Raw genomic sequence first — 21,702 nt, 5'->3', positions numbered from 1 at the left:
TGTACATTGAAATCAAGGTGTATGTAAAGTTTCCTGTTTTTGTTTTCATGATATACTGTACTAGTCAGCTTACTTATTTGGATTTGAAACAAAAAATACATAACAAGAACAAAATCAGGGAATTATTCCTTAATCAGTAATTTCTCTATGTTATCAGGCAATTTTTTTTCACGTTAAGTTCAAGTTAAATTAATAATACTTTCACGTTAAATTTGATGAGTTTACGGTATTCAATCAGATTTATGTGAATTTATGTTAAAATTTCCTTAATGTGAAATTCTTGTTAAATTAACATTGAATTAATGTTAAGTTTTAACAATAAACTTGTGTTAATCTGCTTGATTAATGTTTTATTTCATATTGAAATATTAACATGAATTTAACATCTACATTTAAGCAGCTACAACATGTATCTAATCAGTGAAATGTTTATCTTATAATTACCTGAACTTATCACAGTGTACTTCAATGTTGTTTGTGTATCTACATCAGTGGCTTTGACCACACCTACAATGGTTCCTGATGGTTGGTTCTCAGAGAGAGTAAAGTGATATGGACCATCAAACTGTGGAGGGTTATCATTAGTATCGTTCACATTGATGATGACTGTTGTGGATCTGAAAAGTAATTCAATGACCTCAATTTTCAGAATTTGATCTTAGTTTATTGTGGTTTTTTTTTTTGCATGTGTTACTTTTTTTGAATTTTAACTACATTGTTTTTATACATTCAAATTTACTATATTTTGGTAGCTCATTACTTTTTAAGATATATGGGAAAAGTGAAATAGTATGATAATGTTTATATTTCCTAAATACACAGCAACAAACACCAAGAAAAAATACGCTATGGAAATAGTTATAAATCTTAACAAAGTGAGCTAAAAGTACCACAGTATAAAAAAAACTAAATCAGTTTTCTAAAAAAGCTAAAATATTTAAGATTAAATTTATCTTCCAAATATTAACCCCACCCCCCAAAAAAAAATGCACTACGTACCCTGTAAGCTTTGGATTTCCATTATCAATAGCTTGAACAGATACAGTGTATTCTCTTTCATCTAATTCATAGTCTAAAGCTTTATTAACAATCACTTGCCCTGAACTATCAACTACAAAACACTGCAAACACAAATGACAGTTTAAACAAAGTCTACAATAATAACTAAATACAGTAAAACATATCACAGAGACAAACTGGCTGCAGCACCATAGAGAAAACTGGCCCAGCACCATAGAGACAAACTGGTTGCAGCACGATAGATACAAACTGGCTGCAGCACCATAGAAACAAACTGGCCCCAGCACCATAGATACAAACTGGCCCAGCACCATAGATACAAACTGGCCCAGCACCATAGATACAAACTGGCTGCAGCACCATAGAGACAAACTGGTCCCAGCACTATAGAGACCAATTGGCCCAGCACCATAGAGACAAACTGGCCACAGCACCATAAAGAAAAACTGGCCCAGCACCACAACCTTGAAAAAATTACTGCAGTCTGAGAAAACTATTTGTGATGTCATTAATTTCAAAATCTTTGGATGGAGTTACCATGGAAGGTAAGAGTATTCTTATAATAATTATTATAAGTATTTTTCAAGTTTTGTGAAACTTAGGCCTGTAGTCAACAGTAACCAGTGTCTGATTAGAGTATTCCTATGTAGTTCATTCTATGTAAAATTCACCTGTACCATCTGTTATATGTGACCATAATATTGCTCTCCATTGAAAGGTCACCTATGACAGGTTTGACTGAAAAAGGTAATTTTTTAATATAAAGTACGTCTATATTTCTTTTTCACAAATATTTAAAATCTAGCATTATTTCAAGGATTAGTGCATGGTACTGCTACAACAAAATAACATTTATGATTAAAATCATGATTTCAGTTAAATTTCTATTTAAAAGTTGACCAAATTTCTTTCATAAGTAAAGTTGAAATTTCAAATAAATTCTATACATTTGGAATTTAGAAAAAGATAAAATTCTCAGTAGAAATTTGCTTGTGAATCTGCTTGGCTTGCAGTGGAAGTAAAAACTAAATGTTTTATAAATTTCATGAACCATATGTTTCTTTGAAGTCGTCTTATCAAAGATGTACCAATACTAACATTGTCTAAGGATTTGTATGTGAGATTTCCATTTACACCAGTATCATTATCAGTGGCAGACAGCTTACAGTCTGGTACAGAGCCTGTAGTATTCTCCCTTACTGTGCACTGGTACAAATCTAAAATAAAATGGTAAATAATAGTACTGTACCATGTATACTGTTCATGGTACATATTTCAGTATTTTGTTTTGTGTAGTTCTGTCAATTCTATATAAATATAATATTGAAAAAAAGATGATACCCAGTACATTAACACTAAGCATATGTCCCATGTGAAATATGACAAAAATGAAGCCTTATTATAAGGATAATTACATCAGTTGAAAGTTTTTTTCTATATAGTTTTTAAGATATAATATTATGCCTGAAAAATATTTTTGTATCTCAAGGGCAATGAAATAAGGAGTTTTCATATATCTTCAACCCTGAATTTGTCATAAGGAAAATTTTATTAATTGAATTTTTTTCTATCTACTGTGAAAGTACATTTTGTATTATTGTTTGTGGGGTACCAATTTTTGCAGTTTTTGTGTGCTTGGAAAACCATGAAATTTGGTTCCCAACGAAAAGGAAATTTCCAATTCATTTGAACAACGGAGTTGTCAACAAATTCAAGAATCTACGAACTGATTGATGTATTTTCTCTAAACCATAAATATTGGTACCAAGTAATAAAAGTACTTCCATAGTATTAAGTTTTTCAAGATATTAGTGTTAGCTTTAGGTAAATGCTGAACAATTTCCTCCTTCCAAGGGAAAAAACTCTAATAAGGAGTTATCTTACAACTTAAACTAAATGAAAACTTTTGTAGTAGTAGTCAAACAATTTTATACTATTAAATCAGAAATTATTGAGAGCATTACTGACATTTTAATTCAAATCATGATTACATTTTGGGAAAATAAAAGAAAACTTTCACTCATTTAACTGAGAAAAGTAAAAATGTGTGTTCTATTTGTTGTAGATTAACTCTCTATAGATTAAGTCTCTTTTTTTTTTAAATTAGAAGAAAAAAAAAACCAATTATTTTTAAATTTACCAAATTTGTGATATAATCCCTTTATAGTTTTTACAATAAGACAAAAATCAACATCCACATCCCAATAATTTCCAAATTTACAATTATTACAAATCAAAATTAAATTAAGCAATATTGTTACTGACCTGAATTGGATAGTGATATATTTGTCTGTGCTATGTGATATGATGATCTGCTAGGTACTTAATCACAAATAGTGAATGGAATCAAATGAATTAAAGAAAGAATGAATGAATGAATGAATGAATGAAATAATGAATATGAATGAATGAATCAATCAATCAATTAAATAGTGATGAACAGACTATTAACAGTGAGTAAACTAAAGGTTCTAAAAAGCCTGAATTGCTCACCTGGCCCTAAAAGTAACATTCTGTTTTTGTAAAAGCAACCATGTTTTTTCTTGGATAAAAATTCCTCATGTTCATACCAAAGGAACAATCATATCTATTTTCATTAAATTCTGTTCAGCAGTTTCTGAGGAGAAAATTTGTTAAAGCAAACTTTAAAAACAGCAAAAAGATGTCAAAGAAGCGCAGTAACTCCAACATGGCTAAACAGATTTACCACAGGTAAATCTCACCATGCTCAACGTGTGAGAATTTTTCAAAACCAAAGAGTTTTGGAGAGATATGCCAAAAACGTCTGTCTGACCCCTATGTTCCTTTTTTAGTAACATTGGCTATTTTTTTTGGTGGAACAAAAATCCCCATTAGAATTCTATGCAAAACACCACGCAAAACATTGGTATCAAGTTTGGTTCTAATCAATCTGATAGTGGCAGAGGAGACTCTAATAAGAAATAACATTACAAATGGCGAAAAAACGTTGGCAAAGGGCAATAACTCCAACATGGCTAAACAGATTTACAAGAAAATTTGAACACTGATAGATCTCATCATGTTTAACACTTTAACCTATGTCAGAATTTGGCTAATTCTAACAGTTTTGGAAATATATGCCAAAAATCATTTTCTATTTTTAGTAACAGCGGCTATGTTTTTGATAGATAAAAAATCACAATAAATATTATATGCAGAACACCCTGAGGAACATTCATACCAAGTTTAGTTCTAATTGGACTGGTAGTCTCAGAGGATAAGATTTTTGGAAGAAATTAAATTAAAAATAGCATTAAAAAAATGTTGAAAAAGGACAATAACTCCAACATAGCTGAATATATTTACATCAGAATTTGACCACAGATAGATCTTATCATGCTAAATCCTTTTCCCTCATAAGAATGTAGATAAACCAAACAATTTTGGAGATATATGCGAAAAACTTGTGACTGATCTCTTTGTTCCATTTTTAGTAACGGCTGTCATGTTTTTCCACAGATCAATAATCTCCAAACCAGTTCTATGCAAAATACCTTATAAAACACTCATATGAAGTTTGGTTTTAATTAGTCTAGTAATTTCAGAGGAGAAGAGCTTTGAAAAATTGTAAACGACAAAGAGGACAGATGCAAAGTGATGGCATTAGTTCACCTTGCCCTTGGGGCCATGTAAGCTAAAAAATTAATGAAAGCATGAATTTGTGAAACAAAAATAGTAAATGAATGAAAAAAAGAATTCGTGAATAGACAAATGAAAGAAAAATATGAAAAAATAATTTATTGAACCCAGAATTAAAGCCTGACACTGTCCTATGCAGATGAAGCAGTGTGTTTTACCTTTGTCAAACTTTGGTTTATTGTCATTCACATCAGTAACATTAACCACTACTGTTGCTGTTGAAGTTTTGGCTGGTTTGCCTGGTTCGTTGTAAAATGGCTTTCCGTCTGTAGCTCCTATCTAAATGAAGAAATATGCAAACGTTTTGAAAGTCAACATATAACAAGTGAATTACAAGGCATGAAAAAGATTTTCAAACTAAAATAAAAGAATATTTAATTTTATAGATGACACTCTTTTGAAAAAAAAATCTGTCAATGGATAACAATATAATGACCTTACCAACTGAAGCATACAAATATTTTCACAATAGCTACATGAATTAATGTATATAAAGTCCTGTAATTTGATGGAACAAACTATATTTTTATATCCCATGAATTAATTTTCATATCAAAACAAGCCCAATTTAAAAACAAAATAACTATTTTCATCATTTTTTTTTAAAATGTTGGTTGTTCACTCAAAGGACAGTTAGTTTGAACAGCACAAATTTGTATCACATCCCATTCAATTTTAAAAAGGTTAAGTACTATCTTGAATAAACTCAATTATTTGTATGCAAACGTTTCATTTAAAACTGCATATATTGGTGTGTCTTACCTTACAACTTAAAAGTCAAACATATACAAAGCACCAAATATTTTCTCACAGTTTATTTTATGATCTTAGAGTATTGTTTCAATGAGAGTATATTTATATTTGCAATTAAATAAAAAGGTACATGTAGAACTTGCAATTAAAAAAAAAGGTACATGTAGAACTTGCAATTAAATAAAAAGGTACATGTAGAACTTGCAATTAAATAAAAAGGTACATATAGAACTTGCAACAATTCCTTATCAATATTTTTCCCCAAATAAGATGAATGACATCTTCTATCCTTTTTTTTAGTGTTGCTCACCACAAGATTGTACTTCTTTACAGTTTCATAATCAAGTTTTTTGACAAGGTAAATATCTCCACTCAGTTCATCAATACGGAAATGTCCACCATTGTTACCACTCTGTATGCTATAGTGCACTGTATTAAACTCCTCTGTAGGGTCAACATCTATAGCTTGTATCCTGTGATTTATGTTAAAGGTAAATTAGTCAACAATACTGATTTGATTATCAGACATTGTATTCTCATTGTATTTCACCTCTAAGTTTGATAATTAGAGTTGTTGTTTCATAGGTAATTTCCTAATATCTTTGCTTAACATTATCAAAGTACTCATAAACTGAATCAATCTACATTGACTGCTTGAATTTTTTTATACCTCAAATAATTGTTAAGTTGTTAAAATAAGGATAAGATAAAGTAAAAAATCTGGATTGCCTACAAACCTATCTAAACACAAGATTGTTGTTGTAAATTGTTCTCATTGAATTTCTTGATTTAAATTTACAATTCTGTTTACAACTGACATCCAATTTATTTTAAAAATATCACACAAAAATTCAATTGGCATCGTAACAGTGTACTTAACATTTATGTAATATTCAGGTTCATTGTCTGTTTTCATGGAACACCTAGAGATGAATGATTACAGAACTTTCTCATATTTTGCAGCATAATCGAATTATAAACTACTAGTTGGTCTTTTCCAGTTCTAAATTTTCAAGGTTAACTTTAGTTTAGAAAACTTCAGGTCGAAACTGTCTGTAAAATTACAAACTACTAGTTGGCCTTTTCCAGTTTCTAAATTTTCAAGGTTAAATTTACTTTAGCAAATTCCAGGTCAAAACTGTCTTTCAAATCAAATTTCAAACTTGAGCCACAATTGTTAAAATCAATCTTGCCCTTAGAACCATGTACATCACATCTAGCTACAACTATTTCTCAGTTGGTAAGCTATAGCTCAAGTGATACAAATTGTTGCATAGACACCTATGTGTCCTGTAAAAGCACTTACTTCCTTGGCATTAGTTCAAGAGACACATAAGCATTAACACCAAGCCTAAGAACAAGATTCAAAGGAAACACTAGCCATGCATTTTTATTCCATAAAACACCTTGTAACAGCTGTATCATCACGTATAATTTTAGATACATCTACGTTTGAAAAAGGAAACATTTTCTTAACACATGGCCAAATAACCAAACAGAATGATTATTACGAATAGCAAATAGCAGTAACACTAGACAGCAGAATGACACCATTCCTGGAAAAATTACTATGCCACCATCTAAGCAAAGTTCTATTCTTATTTGTTATCTCCTTTGGATGTCACAAGGCAATAACTGTACTGAAAATCTGTTAAGATCAGTACACAATTTGTTTTCAATCAGTTTATAGTTTGTTTGATTCAGCATTTTTTTGTCTTGTTTTTCTGTTTGGAGGAATATAGGATAAGAATGACTTCTGTAGCCATAAATAATAGAATGTACCCTTTCCACATTAAAGTATGATAATGCTAAAATTGCCCACCTCTCCTGATAAGCAACATTCATTTTTTTAGTAAAAGGGGCCATGTTTTCTCGATAAAAATTCCTAACGCTAACACCTAATTGAATTCTGTCCAGCAGTGTCTGAGGCGAAGATTAATCCAAGTAATTACATTAAAAATAGCAAAAAAATGCTGAAAAATGACAAAACCTTCAACATGGCTTTACATTTACACACAAATTTGACCATAGATAGATCTCATCATTACGAACATTTTAACCCCTTCAGAATTTTGCTAAACCTTATTGTTTTGCAGATGTATGGGAAAACAAAAATCTACACAGAATACCCTAAGGAAAATTCATATCAAGTTTGGTTCTGATTAGTGATGTAGTTTCAACCAATTCTAAATCTGAGAACTGAAAAATCTCATATAATCAGAAAGAAATTTCTATCATACACAGAATTGTAAAGAATTTACAAATAAAGAGTAATCAGGGAACCACGATTAGACCGGGAATCAAAAGAATATATTCCAAGGATATAGGCTAGACAGGGAAAATAGACACATACAACATACAAAAATAAAATAACCAAAATAACAGGTACAAAGAACAAACGTAACTAAGTAACTTGACCTCTACTAAAAACTGGGAGTATGGAAGTGTTGAAGTATGGCATATTTTATCATACTGACCTTTTTACAAGCTACTTATAATAGCAGTAAAATTTGTTTTCGACTGCAACTTTCAATGGCCTAAGTCACCCAGGTAATAATTAAGTGGAGGTCAATAAAATCAACCATCATATCTAAAGAGCATTGGCATCTTAGAATGAAGAGAATTTAAATTCAACTATTAGATGCTAATATTGTGTCTGACAAAAGTTATGAATTTTGTTTTCTAAAATAACCTTTAAGAAGTTTGGGCTAATTAAGGAATGACATATTTTTTTTGGTCTATGAAGAAATAATCTCAATCAAACGGTGCACACTAAAAACCTGCATAGCTGGTTTTTTTCAAGGGTGCACCACGAGCATTGAGGTTATTTCAAATATACCAAATAAATATAACAGTCATTCCTTATAATTTAGTTCTAGTATCAAGTACCCAAGTTTCCTACTGTTGGTTATAATAAAGTTCTTACCTCAGATCATTGACCTTTCCACCTACTTCTTTATCTTCTCCTATGGGCTTCAAGGTAAAATTTGTTTTACTGAATACTGGACTGTGGTCATTGACATCCTAAAATTTGCAAATTTGAAAGTTATTATGCCTAGTCCCGTGACAATGTCTCACCAGAAAAGAAAGTCCTAATGACATAAGTTCAATCTGAAGAACCATGACTTTTACTTTCATATTGTATAAGATATTTATAGCAGAGACCATTGATATATATTTTAAAATAAAATAACTTTGACAAATGTAGGAGTTAGTCACTTAACAGTACGATGGACAGACAGATATCTAGCTTTTCTAGTACAAGTATTTAATTGTTCCTATTTTATGACATAAATATTTGCCTTTTATTGTTTTATATTTCAACTGTTACCAAGACTCAGTATTGTAACTTCAGTGTAAATATCATCCAAAATTCAAGGCTTTGAAAATGTAGGTGTGAGAGCACTTACAAAACAATTTTTAGACAAAATTTCCATGACAAAAAAAAAATTCTCACAATATTAGCTAAAAAATTTTGATTTAATGATACATGGTATAGCCATTTTAGATACATATATTTTTAAGTCGCTAAAGTTGTTAGAGACTTCTTGCACTCGTAATTTCAGTACTTAATATTTGCATATGATTTGCATAAATATGTACTTTTGTGCCACATAATGCTGCAGATCCTCGCTGTGTTTACCCCCATACCGTCATAGTTCTAGCTTCATACAAGATAAAAATGTACCACTAAGTATTGTACATGTGTGTTCCATGTGTGTATCTTGCTTGTACGAGAACAGGAAGTTTACATGAAATGATTGGTTAGCTTTGAACGTTACCCAGTTTCCAATTCAGGCACTGAGGCTATATAGGTCATATACATAAGCACACCCCGATTTTTATGAATATTCACTACCAGCTACTTAATCTGGTTCGCTACAACGTACCTTTTTTAAAACATATCATGCACATGTCTATGCGTGTTTTTTTTTTGCTTGTATTAGAACAGGCAGTTTACATTAAAAGATAAAATGCACAAAATTTATGTAACATTACCCAGTTTCCGATTCAAACACACACATTCGTTAGAATTAATTATATTAAGGTCATACAAAAATGTATATATATTATAAGGACACAGATATCTATATATATAGCCAATGCCGGTTGTTCAATTTTGTTCCAGATAATTGAAAACATTCAGGTCATAATGGTTACGAAAGAGTATGCAATAATATCAAGGGAACCAAGATTTTAGCGGAAGTCATCCGATTTTAGAGCATATCGCATTTGTACCATTTTGGATGTTGAACGTAAGCCAAAATCAGTGACAATTAGCGACTTTGAAGACTTCAGTCTTTGATTTTATAAATATGTTGAGGAATATAGGACTAGTTGACACACAATGGATGGATTGTGCACATTTCTAAGTCCTGGCATCATGTTGCAGTGGCAGAATAGTTTACTGATATTGTGTAATTGAGAAGTAATTCGATTTTACATCAAACACAATTGTGGTTCAGTTTAACTCGAAGAATTTTATTGTAACTAGTAAGAATTTTAGAAATTCATTGACTATATTATATATTACAAGGATAATATACACTTTTATGCCCCAGATGGCCAGAACCAAATCAACCAGTGCTCTTTTGATTTTGAATCACTTTGAAATATATTGAACTCTGATATTTAGGTCTTTGTTAGTAATTTCTCCTTTCAACTGATAGTAATTATACCTATATAGCATTTACTATTTTTTAACACAGTTCAATTGTAACACCTGGGGTCACAGTTGTCAGTGAACAAACAAATGTGGATCCACAGGGGATTTTTACTAAGTTATGTATAATTATGGGAAATTGAACAATCAGAACTCTTTTCATAAAGAAATTTCATGCAAAGTAACTGTCTATATAATAAAACTGAAAAATTGTATTCAACAAATGGAAAACAGTTCCATTGAAAACCAACATAATTGAAGATTTTTTATTCATTTGAAGTCTTACTAACCTGAATTATAATTGTCACATTTTGAATAGCTTCTTGCTTTCCAGGGCACTGAGAATTATACCATTTGATTTGAACAATGTTCTTTTCTTTAATTCCATCTTGATTAATTTGAAGTTTCTTTTTAGCATAAACCCACACATGATTAACATGAGAACCTGTTTTATCAACAGTGATATTGAATGGATTTGGCACACCGCTGAAAGAATTTTGTCTGTTTTGATCGGTTGTATCATCATCATGAATCTGTAAAAATGCATTAAAAATCCTGCAAAAGGTACTTTTAGTATTCATGGATATCTAACTTCGTAGTACTAGTATGCCAAAATTTGATAAGATCATGAATTTTATTTAAACATTTAAACTTTGTGTAGAATCTTTACATTTCATTGTTAGTTAAATTAGATTTATTTCCTACATAAAAGAGTTACCTAAGTGACATATTCAACTTCTAATTATTTTTTGTGTGAGTTCATACTGCAAGTGATTAAGTTTTTTATATACTCTCTTGTTTTCATTATTTTCAGTTTTTATCTGTCCTCTACATTATGTATATAGATCATCTCTGTTCCTGTTTTTTTCTGTTTTTGGTCATGTATTATGATGTCACTGAATTGTCCAGATAAGCTCATTATTTACAAAGCTTTAGAATAAATGTTTGAAACTATATTGCAGATTGATGGTGTGACAACCAAGAACATGAAAATTACTATGTGTGGAAGTTGCATAAACAATACTAACTAATTCTTGAGTTCAGAGGAGTGACATATCCTTAGACATAATTTACTCATATTAACCATTTAAGTCCTTGACAAAACACAAAAATATTTACCCAACAATCATGGAAGTTTCTTGGTTGGTCTAATTCCTTGAAGACGTAAGTCACTTCCTTATCCTCCTCACTGTAGTATGGACAGTGATCATTTACATCCTTGACATGAACTATGACCTCTGTTGTTCCAGTTAATGGTGGGTCACCTTGATCTGTTGCCATGACAACTAGTTTTATATCACCTGATTTGCCTAAAACTTCACGGTCCAGTGCACCATGTACTCTGATCAGACCATTACGGTCAATGGTGAAGTTCTGACTCCTACATTTGATAAATGATAAATATTTTAAATTTCCTGATGTGACAAAAATAATACTTTGTAATTGTAACTTAAATCAGAAATTCAATAGAGACTGGCTTACAAATTAAAGGGAGACAAGACACAAAATTTCTTCTTTAAATTTTAAATAACAATATTAATTTCACCATATTATATGATTTGTGTAAGTTTGTTCCAAACTTGTTTATTTTCATTAGATTTTGATAATTTCATTTCAAAGAAAGAACAATACACAGAGTGACAGAATTCATCACTTGGATCTATCATCCTAATGAAAATAAAAGCCAACAAGACAAGAAACAATTTGGCTTCTCACTTTCTAAACATAATAATTGCAGGTCAGTGGAACACTCTGCATCATACACATTAGCTATTTTCCAAAGATTAATTAATTTTTTCAGGAACATGCATAGAGTTTCAATGTACCAAAATGGAGGCTGAAAACCAATGACATAGCCATTCCATATATGATACCTGTAATTGAAGGTCACTCCTGGTTTTCATTTATGTATACTGTGAAAGTTCTAATTGTTGGGGACCAATTTTCATGATTTTCGTGGGTAGGTCAAACCACGAAATTTGGTTCCCAATGAATAGTAGATTACCATTGATGTGTATACTGAAAATTTCAAAACTGTTATCAAACTTACCATGGACTCTCCTACTGAATGTTCACATACTGTTATCAAACTTACCATGGACTCTCCTACTGAACGTTCACATACTGTTATCAAACTTACCATGGACTCTCCTACTGAATGGACTCTCCTACTGAACGTTCACATACTGTTATCAAACTTACCATGGACTCTCCTACTGAATGTTCACATACTGTTATCAAACTTACCATGGAGTCTCTATACTGTATGATAACAAACTATTATTTCCCTTGTCCTTGTCTGTGGCCTAAAATAAAAGTACTACTAATTACCAGTTAAAAAATACTTGTACCAATAAGTCCTCTGCTTTCAATTTTACTAATCATTAAAGAACCTACCAATGTTAAAAAGTGGACTATAGAGAAAGATGTAATATAAGTTTGATTGATATTCTCACTATTTCTACTGATATCAGATGAGCTACCTTTACTTCCACTCTGGCCTATAAGCATATCAATTAACCCTTAAGTTGGATAATCTCCCCTTGTAGATCTTTGATAACTTTCAATCTTTGTATTGATGAAAGTATATGTATGATATCAAACCTCCATGTAAAGTTTCATAAAAATGCTATGTAAATTTTAGGTAGAGTTGTGCTCACATGTTACAGATATGTGATAAGAAAGTAAACCAAAATGAAAAATACAATGTGTATCATTAAATATACATTGTGTACAATGTCATGTGACATTCAATGTGTATCATTAAATATACACTGTGTACAATGCCATCTGACATTCAATGAAATAATGAACCTAATGTAAGTTTATCAAAATAGTTCAAGTATTTTTACAAGACATACCATTACATGTCCCACAATAATTTGTGGAGACTCCTCTGAAATGTTGTTGAAGTTGTATGATGCATTGTTGAAAATGGGTTTGTTGTCATTGATATCAATCACTGTTATACTGACTGTGGTTGTACTGACCTAGAAATAGACATGAAATCAAAACAAAATTACTATACCTTTGATAACCATCCTCCTTTAAAGCACATAATAATAACGCATATGACAAATCCTAATGAAATAAAAGACAATTGTACAATGCTTAAATGAAAAGTATTTGTGTCGTAATATTACTTTTTAGTTTGATTGTGAAGATTTACCATGGATTTTATTACTTTGTTGATGTGACCATCCAGAGCTTATTTAAAGGTGTGTTTACAATTATTGAAGACCTTTAGGTTATACATTGGACAGAAAATGTTTTGATTCAAATACATAGCATTATTCCCCATATATACACAGAAAAAGATCTAAAATGATTAAAGTTGCAGAAAATTTTAAAAAAGCATTCAAAACTCCAGTGGAAATTTACATTGGACAGGATAGATAACCCCACAGAAATAATGTTTTTTTGTCAGATTTATGTCCTATTTTTATCAATTTCATGTAATGCATGATACTTCTATGGAACTTTTGTTTCCTTATTGACTATATCACTCATGTTAACCATGATATGTAACAGATTTGGTTGTGTTGGGTATATTTAAATCTTTGGGTAATTTTTAACAACAGAAAAATAATATTTTCTGGCACTTCCATCAATCTGAAATTTTTTAGTAAAAAATGGTATTGTTTATACATGTATCTGCAAACTATTTATCAACAGAGTTGCATTTATTTAAAAAATCTTTTAACCTAAAAAAGTAGAATATTTACTTCATTGTTTTCATCAAAATTAGAATTCTTGAAATTAATATCTCAGAAAAATGGGCATATGGTTTACTATTTAGGTTCTAAATCTAAGTTGTTTGGTAAAAGATATGAAATCTATATTTAAGTTGTACATTATTCTCTAATCAATGCTAAAACATAAACTATTACTAAATTTTATTTACCAGATAAGGCATAATTATGATTTTGTATCAAATTTTACTGTGATTTCATCCATTGTTACAGAGTAATCCAATGCCAATTTCCATAAGAAGTTTAAAATGCTTATTTAGCGGTTTCCAAACAATAGAATTTGTCAGACTTTCTTCGGTGTCTATATGGGTCATAATACTGTGGGTCAGAAATTAAGTACCTGCTGTTGTAATTACTTCAGATAAAGGGTAAAATTTTGCAAAATTGACTGGACTATATGGCCTTATCAGCAGAACTAGATGGACCATCAACTCATAAAAATATCTCATGATAAATTCTTTTACTCAATTTTCACAATTTTCATTGCTAAGTAAAACAACTTCAAGTTTTATATTTCCAAAATTTGTAGAACCTTTGTAAGACCACTATTTAGCAATAGAAAAAAAAATAGATAACATTTCTTTATAAGCAAGTGTGTAACTGGTAACAACAATCAGCAATAAAATGTAATGATTTAATATTGTTATTCGTACAAATGATACCAAAAACTACATACATGTACCTGGTAGATTTATATAAAAAATCATATTAGTTATACTTACATGAGAACTATCACTAACAGTGACTTGTATTGTGTGCTTACTGTCAATCTCAAAGTCTAAGGAATGCGCTAAAGATAAAACTCCACTGAAAAATAGATATAAATTAAATACATCGTAATCAGAGAAAGCTGTTCAAGATATAACAGACAAAGATTTTTTAAACATACTTTTCATTATGTGGTTCTGCTGAACTATACAGAATCAAACATAATATGAATATGCAAATGTTGTCATGCTAGGTATCCCCCTAATTGAATAAGAAGTTGATATCATACAGAAACCAAAATTTCTTTCAACGTATGTACAATCTATATAATGCCACACACCAAATTTACAATCAATCCATCTATCTGTGAAAATTTTGGACAGATGGATGGACAGATGAATTTTGAGAGAATGATGGATGGATAGACAAGGTGATTCCAATATACCACCCACTCGCTGCGTTGGGTACTTGTTGTTAGCTTTTTCAAATTCTATGTTGACAAAAATGTGTTTTCTCACAAAGTCTTAAACAAACATGACCGTCAAGGAAATCTAAGACACAATATTTAGCATTAAATTAGGTTTTTACAATGTCATAGGAGTTTAAGGAAAAAGTCGTTTTTGGATACAAATGAGCCAGTCTTTCAAGCTGAGTAGTATATTAAGATTTTTAATTACACATTTAAATCTCTTTCTTCAAATTTCTTTTTTGTATTTTATGAGATATACGTTATCTTATATTTCAAGTCAACAATTATTGTATATAAAAAAATTGGTACAACAAGATGGGTGAATTAAGAACATTGGAAGAGTTAGCAAAAAATAAATTCATTACTAATACCTGGTATTACTGATGGAAAATAAACCGCCAGAATTTCCCCTACTAATACTGTATTTCAGTACATCACTTGGATCTTTATCTGTAGCCTGTTAGTAAAATATTTATAAAAAAAGTCTGAAGTATTCAACAATTTTCCTGAATTTTTATCACAGAGATATGTGTCACTGTCAAACATGGACAATATTATTTAAAAGTTGATTGATGATGACATTGTTGCTAATTTAATATATTATGGACAATTTTTTATATCAATACACATGTACAACCATGTGACACCACCAAAGAGGACAGATTCCTCAGGTATAGTTTATTGTTACTGAGATGAAGTGATAATGTGAAAATACTTTAATTCATAGATACCAATTTTTGTAATTTAGGGAAGAAACACTAGTTTGTGGATTCTTGAATTCGTGGTTTTGAAGTTTTCAGTATACACAGCAATGGGATTCTCGTTTTCAATGGAAACCAAATTTTATGGTTTGGTCTACCCAAGAAAACCATGAAAAATTGGTACCCTACCAACAATAGTACTTTCACAGTAATGCAATATCGTAAAATTTTAAAGTCAATAGACTTGGACTTTGGGAGCATACTGATGGAAAAGATATGGAACTGTAGTGATGCTAATGCAACTACATACCAAATACAACTGACCTAATACAAGATATGTTCACGTATAAATGACCCAATCAAAAAACTTAACAAGGAAATCTTAACAAAAAATTTCAAAGTCAACAGACCATGACAGTAGGGGTATGTGCATGGAATGGACATAGAATTGTGGTATAGTGATGCTTATGTAACTGCAGACCAAATATGATTGACCAAGCACAAGTAGTTCATACTGAACTGACCAAATCAGAAAACTTAACATGAAAATCTGCTTATGGTCACCAATGACGACACCACCGTTTAGGCTGACACTGATGCAGGACAAGTAATACATTAATCTTGCCTTTCGCACCATTTGTCCCAGGTGAGACAAAAAAGTTATTTGAAATATTTATTAATGGACTCTGACATTACAAAAATAAACTGTAAAAATAATTTTGTATGAAAATAATATGTTTTATGATAAAACAAAAATTATATTCTTAATTTTAATTTTATTTTCATAGACCATCAACAAAACACAAAATACCTTCAAGTAAAGAAGTTTTGTGTTGACAGCCACATCCTCTAATACACTGAGTTGGTATGTTTTCTTCTCAAACTGTGGTTGATGTATGTTAACATCACTGACATGTACATAAACTACAGCACTGTTTTGTCTACAAGTGAAATTATGGAATAGAATAAAGGGGCTAGTAATCAAAAGTATGATTATAATAATGTGCTACAATAAATATATGTCAACATCTTATATTAGCTATTTTACTTAAGGTATTCAGTAAAAAAAAATTTATTTCAAATTTTCCATATAAAATTTTTCTACATAGCTTTATCTATACCACAATAATAATTTGAATCCTGCAGCTTTTTACTATGCATTTACAGGGTTTTGAATAAACCATCACCATATTTTAAGAGTAGCATATTATCACATCCTATTTACCTTCTTTTTTGTGAGTGACACCTAAAGCAGAAAACAGGTTACCAATTTTAGCTTTGTAACACGTTATCGGTTCAAGAGGTGGCATTAAATGATATGATTTATCATTTTTTTTCTTGGTATATTTTTGATTTTTTCACTATTAAATGCAACTGCAGTATAAAAACAACACATGTAAATTGCTAGAAAATATCATTCATTTGTTCTTGCTACTAACTATCAGAATTGTTCAGGAAAGCCTCAAAATCTGTGTCTAAAGCTTGTACAAATAATTTTGATACTTTCCAGCAATGTGCATGTATTGTATTTTGTCTTTAATATACAATCAAATATAAAAATACTTTTGACTTTTCCCATAAAACTCCCCCGTGCAGGTCCGGGTGTCACAAGAATAGGCCTACAGCAGCACTAAGCTTGTCGTAAAAGGTGAATAAATAGTGCTCAGATAGCTAGCCACTCTGCCCACAGAGCAACTGGGAAGTGTGGCCATATGGTGGAATGGGGTACCCCTGGCGTGTTACATGCTGGGGTTGTCAAGCTATAATACGGAAAACCTAACTGCAAACCATAGTAGTGCAACGTGTTGGGAAAGATGCCACATTCCTCGGACGTTTAAGAACCCTGCTGTGGTATTCAATAGGAGTAGGAACCTTTGCGCTCCGCCATAGGAGGCTAAATTGTCCGACCCTACCCATCGCTCCCTTTTGTCTTGTGGCAATCAAAATTACTCAACTCTATTATCCCTGTATCCCATCCTTTTTTTTTATTTCATCATCATTAATTCATGTTCATTTTATCATCCCTTTCATGTTCATCACCTGAATATAGCTGAAATACTGCTGCTCGGGCGTTAAACCCCAACAATCAATCAATCAATTTCCCATAAAACCAATGCCAGACCTCAAGTATATCAGTATATATTTTATTTCCCCTCTCATCATCATTTTACAGCCACTAAACCATCAGACCTTGTTTTTGCCCAAAAATAATCAAGAGATCTTACATACTATAGCATTTCATGAAACATATTCTCAAAATTGAATTAATGCTAAAAAGAACAAACAAGAAATCTTCTCAGCAATGGCTCACTAGTGATACCCCCATTTTCAATCACAATTTAAGGAAAATAAACAAATTCCTTGATAAACAGGAAGTTGTTGTTCGAATACCACCAGGCATACCTACAGGATAAATTTGTTAAAATTTAAAGCAACTGTGATGAGTAGCTGCTGAGAAAACTGCGACAGAATAAAGTCTTGCTGACACACAGAAAAACGGATACACAGGCAAAGATAAAACAGTATACCCCCCTCTCCTTTGAAGCAGGGGTATAATAATGAGAGTTTCCATTTAGTATCCATGAGTAAAGGTACAATTATAGCAGTATAACTGATTTTCATTGCTATACCATGCCTTTGCATAAACATGTTACCTTGCAGCTGCAGTATTTCCATCTTTAACAACCACTTCAAATGTATAAAGGCTGGAAAAATTTTCACTCAATTTGGTCTTCAGAGTTAACTCCCCTGTGTTTGAATCCACACCAAATATCTTGAAAGAAGTGTCTTTTATAGCATAGTTTATGATTGTTTTTGCATTTGAATCCTTATCTATGGCATTGACCTAAAATAAACAAAATGCTTCACTGAGCACAGTTAGATACAACCACAAAGATCAAAGCCTTAACAATTGAGGCAAGTATGGACACACATTTAAAGCTTGATTGCCTTGAAATATTATTGCAGTTAGACGTTTGATATAGGATAAGGATTTAACCAGATTCCAATTGCCCCTTTTTGGCCCTTAATTCTTAAATTGTATAAGTCACAACATCTTAAATCTTTCCCAACTTCACTTTGGTGGTATGGCACTTTGTGATGCAATTCAAGAGAGATACATTCCCTTTTACTAAAGTTATCATGTAGACTTATTTGACTGGTAATGGCAAATAATACTTCAGTACTCATTCAGAAGGAAGAATACACAAGTACAGTATAAGTACTCAGACACTTATTTGCTCTTTTTACATCTTGATAGAGTTCCCATTGCAATATGTCAAGATGAAAATATTTTTTAAACAAAATTCAAGTTTAGGTTTAATAAACTCTAAATTAAAGGAAACCTACAACTCATGATGTCAAAGCTGTGTCCAAATAAATATGAAAATAATTTCTCAAATAAGCAGAATATGTAAAACAGATAAAAAAAACTTAAGCAATATCAAATATTTAAAATAATGTTAACATTAAAGTAGAGAGTTCTTTGAGTAGAAAATATGAAAAATTTCTATAATATCCTGTAAAAGCTTAAAAATTCCATCAAAATAATTTTCAGACCTAACAACTGTTTGGATGATGCTCTTGTAGTATTGCCATACTATTCAAATAAACTTACAGTAAGTAAAAGTGCAGTGAAAAAAAATGAAAAAAAATTGCCAACTGCATTAAAAAACTTACACTTCCAATTACATCATTAACACCTTTGGTCTTCTTAATGTAGAAACTGTATGATGAGTTATCAAACACTGGATTATTGTCATTGATATCTATCACTGTTATACTGACTGTGGCTGTACTGGTCTGAAATGTAGATATTATGTATCTAAAAGTAAATATTTTTGTGAATTATCTCCCTTACTCTAGAATTACATACATACAACACTGACTTCAACAATTCAAATAGATGGGTGTACTGGAAAATTTCAATCAACATCATTTTCCAATCTTTCTTAGTGGCAGGCACATTTACTTGTTATATTTGAAAGGTAAAGTTATTAAGTTTAAAACAAATTAAAATATCCATTATAAACTTGAGGCTCTAAAGAGCCTGAATCACTCATATCTTGTTTGATAAGCTACAAATTATTTTTTGTAAAAGTTGCCAAGTTTTCTCATGGATAAAAAATCCTAAGGAACAATCATATAAACATGCACAGGTGAAGATTTTTAAGGAAATAACATTAAAAAAAAGCAAAAAAAAAAACATCCAAAAAGGGCAATAACTCCAACATGGGTAAACAGATTTTCACAAAAATTTGACAACTAAAAGATCTCATCAAGTTCAACACTTTTATCCAAGTCAGAATTTGGCTTAGCCTGTAGTTCTTTTACTTTCATATTTACAAACCTTCCTTCTCTAAAATTTTTCCAAACTGGAAAAAGAATAAAATTGAAAAATAATGTTCTCCACCAACCAAGTGTTTTATGCTGAAAAATTTCAGTTCATAACTGCATTAAAGATTTTAACTTATGCTATATTTTGATAAAGTAAGTCCTTGCACATTGTTTTTTTTTTAAATTCCACATCTGTCAAGATAACAATATAATTGTTTTAAGTTGATATATTGTTAAATAATCTCTTAGTGAAACCAAAACAAAAAACAAAAAAACTTGATCTTAACCAGGTTGATATGGAAAAAAATCAACAGCAGTTGATTTTGATATTTGTTCTTCTTTTTTTTTTGTCCTCCTACTCATGTGTTTTATCCAAAAACTTTGTATAACATTAATTTAATAACTATGGCCTAAACCCATTGGTTTTGAAGATATATGTGAAAAACTGCTGTCTGACTCCTTTGTACTATTTTTAGTAACAGCTGCAGATCTACATATCAAAAATCCCCACTTCAGTTCTAGACAGAATACCCAAAGAAATATTTATACAAACTTTGGTTCTAATCGGGTCAGTAGTGTCAGAGGATAAGAGTTTTGAAAAATTATTAACGACAATGATGGATGCAAAGTGAAGGCAATAGTTCACATGACCCTTTGACCCAGATGGGCCAAAATGGAAAACAAGGACAATAAAACTACAAATCAAGCAGTGAAAAGTAATGGACAGTATAGCTTCTTATCAACAGCAAATCAACACAACTGGTGGAGGTTAATAATGTAAATTTGTTTTAGTTGTTATATAAAGTAAACTTACATGTTTAGCATCATTGACTGTGACCTTCATTGTGTGACTTGAATCAGTCTCAAAATCTAAAGATTTGGCTAGAGATAAAACTCCACTGGAAAAGAGAGGAAACAAATCACTAAAACAACATCAAATGTAGCAAATATAAACATTAAATTAGGAATATATATGGTGTGGTGAAAAACTTTTAAGATTTGAATGTTTCATTTTGGCGTGCAAAAGTGATGATCTTAGCAAATTTTCTTCATGTCCAAAATGTATGATCAGTCAATGTTCTAACAAGCAAATGAAACCTTTAAAATTCTTATAATAACATTTCATATGTTTCTTTTATTTTATATCTCTTCTATTTTTAGAACTATATTAAAAAGGCAATACATAATTACCAATAAAATTGTCATGTGGGCATTGCTTATATACGTGTGAAACATCAATTATAAAGCTGTTAATCCAATGAGATTAGCATGTTTTAATCATATGCATAGTAAATGTAAATGTGACCTTTATTTTGTTACATGAACAAATAATGACAACTTGGGTTTTTTAACATCACATGGTGGTCCACAATGTATGTTTCATATATATATAAAGACATACACCAAAATTTAAATCTATCAAATCATTGGGAGCTGACACTTAAAAAAAAAAATTATCACTCCACATTGCAAAACAAGAGGTTGATTTCACACAGTGCCCAAAATCATGTAAATCACATGCCTTATCTATATAAACTACACAGTAACTAACACTTGAACAGGAAGTTAATGTCAGACCAAATCTGATGTTGCTGAGTTAAACTGTCTGTCGCTGACATGATGATGTATCATAATAATACA

General features: G+C 30.8%; 1 protein-coding gene across 6 annotated transcripts in view; it reads right to left on the bottom strand.

Moving 5' to 3' along the window:
* The window catches only part of LOC148619687 (cadherin-23-like), a 185,604-nt gene that overhangs the window by 124,636 nt on the left and 39,266 nt on the right, over nucleotides 1–21,702 (bottom strand). For 2 of the 6 annotated variants that reach the window (XM_088579862.1, XM_088579858.1), the window contains exons 19-34: nucleotides 20,876–20,960; nucleotides 19,405–19,527; nucleotides 18,381–18,571; nucleotides 16,538–16,667; nucleotides 15,397–15,482; nucleotides 14,571–14,655; nucleotides 12,958–13,086; nucleotides 12,344–12,402; nucleotides 11,216–11,477; nucleotides 10,387–10,629; nucleotides 8,360–8,457; nucleotides 5,744–5,906; nucleotides 4,839–4,959; nucleotides 2,119–2,237; nucleotides 1,000–1,121; nucleotides 445–617 (exon numbers count right to left, since the gene is read on the bottom strand). In XM_088579862.1, coding sequence (XP_088435988.1) covers nucleotides 445–617; nucleotides 1,000–1,121; nucleotides 2,119–2,237; nucleotides 4,839–4,959; nucleotides 5,744–5,906; nucleotides 8,360–8,457; nucleotides 10,387–10,629; nucleotides 11,216–11,477; nucleotides 12,344–12,402; nucleotides 12,958–13,086; nucleotides 14,571–14,655; nucleotides 15,397–15,482; nucleotides 16,538–16,667; nucleotides 18,381–18,571; nucleotides 19,405–19,527; nucleotides 20,876–20,960 — 2,189 coding nt within the window. Of the gene's footprint in view, nucleotides 1–444; nucleotides 618–999; nucleotides 1,122–1,691; nucleotides 1,716–2,118; nucleotides 2,238–4,838; nucleotides 4,960–5,743; nucleotides 5,907–8,359; nucleotides 8,458–10,386; nucleotides 10,630–11,215; nucleotides 11,478–12,343; nucleotides 12,403–12,957; nucleotides 13,087–14,570; nucleotides 14,656–15,396; nucleotides 15,483–16,537; nucleotides 16,668–18,380; nucleotides 18,572–19,404; nucleotides 19,528–20,875; nucleotides 20,961–21,702 lie in introns of those variants that run through there. The other 4 variants (XM_088579859.1, XM_088579860.1, XM_088579861.1 and 1 more) reach the window with 4 other exon arrangements.

Source organism: Perna viridis, chromosome 4 (genome assembly GCF_037379345.1).
Source record: "Perna viridis isolate PV_CMFRI_1.1 ecotype Kerala chromosome 4, ASM3737934v1, whole genome shotgun sequence".
Classification (NCBI taxonomy): domain Eukaryota; kingdom Metazoa; phylum Mollusca; class Bivalvia; order Mytilida; family Mytilidae; genus Perna; species Perna viridis.
The sequence above is the reverse complement of the archived record's forward strand: the minus strand, read 5'-3'. Positions and strand labels throughout refer to the sequence as shown.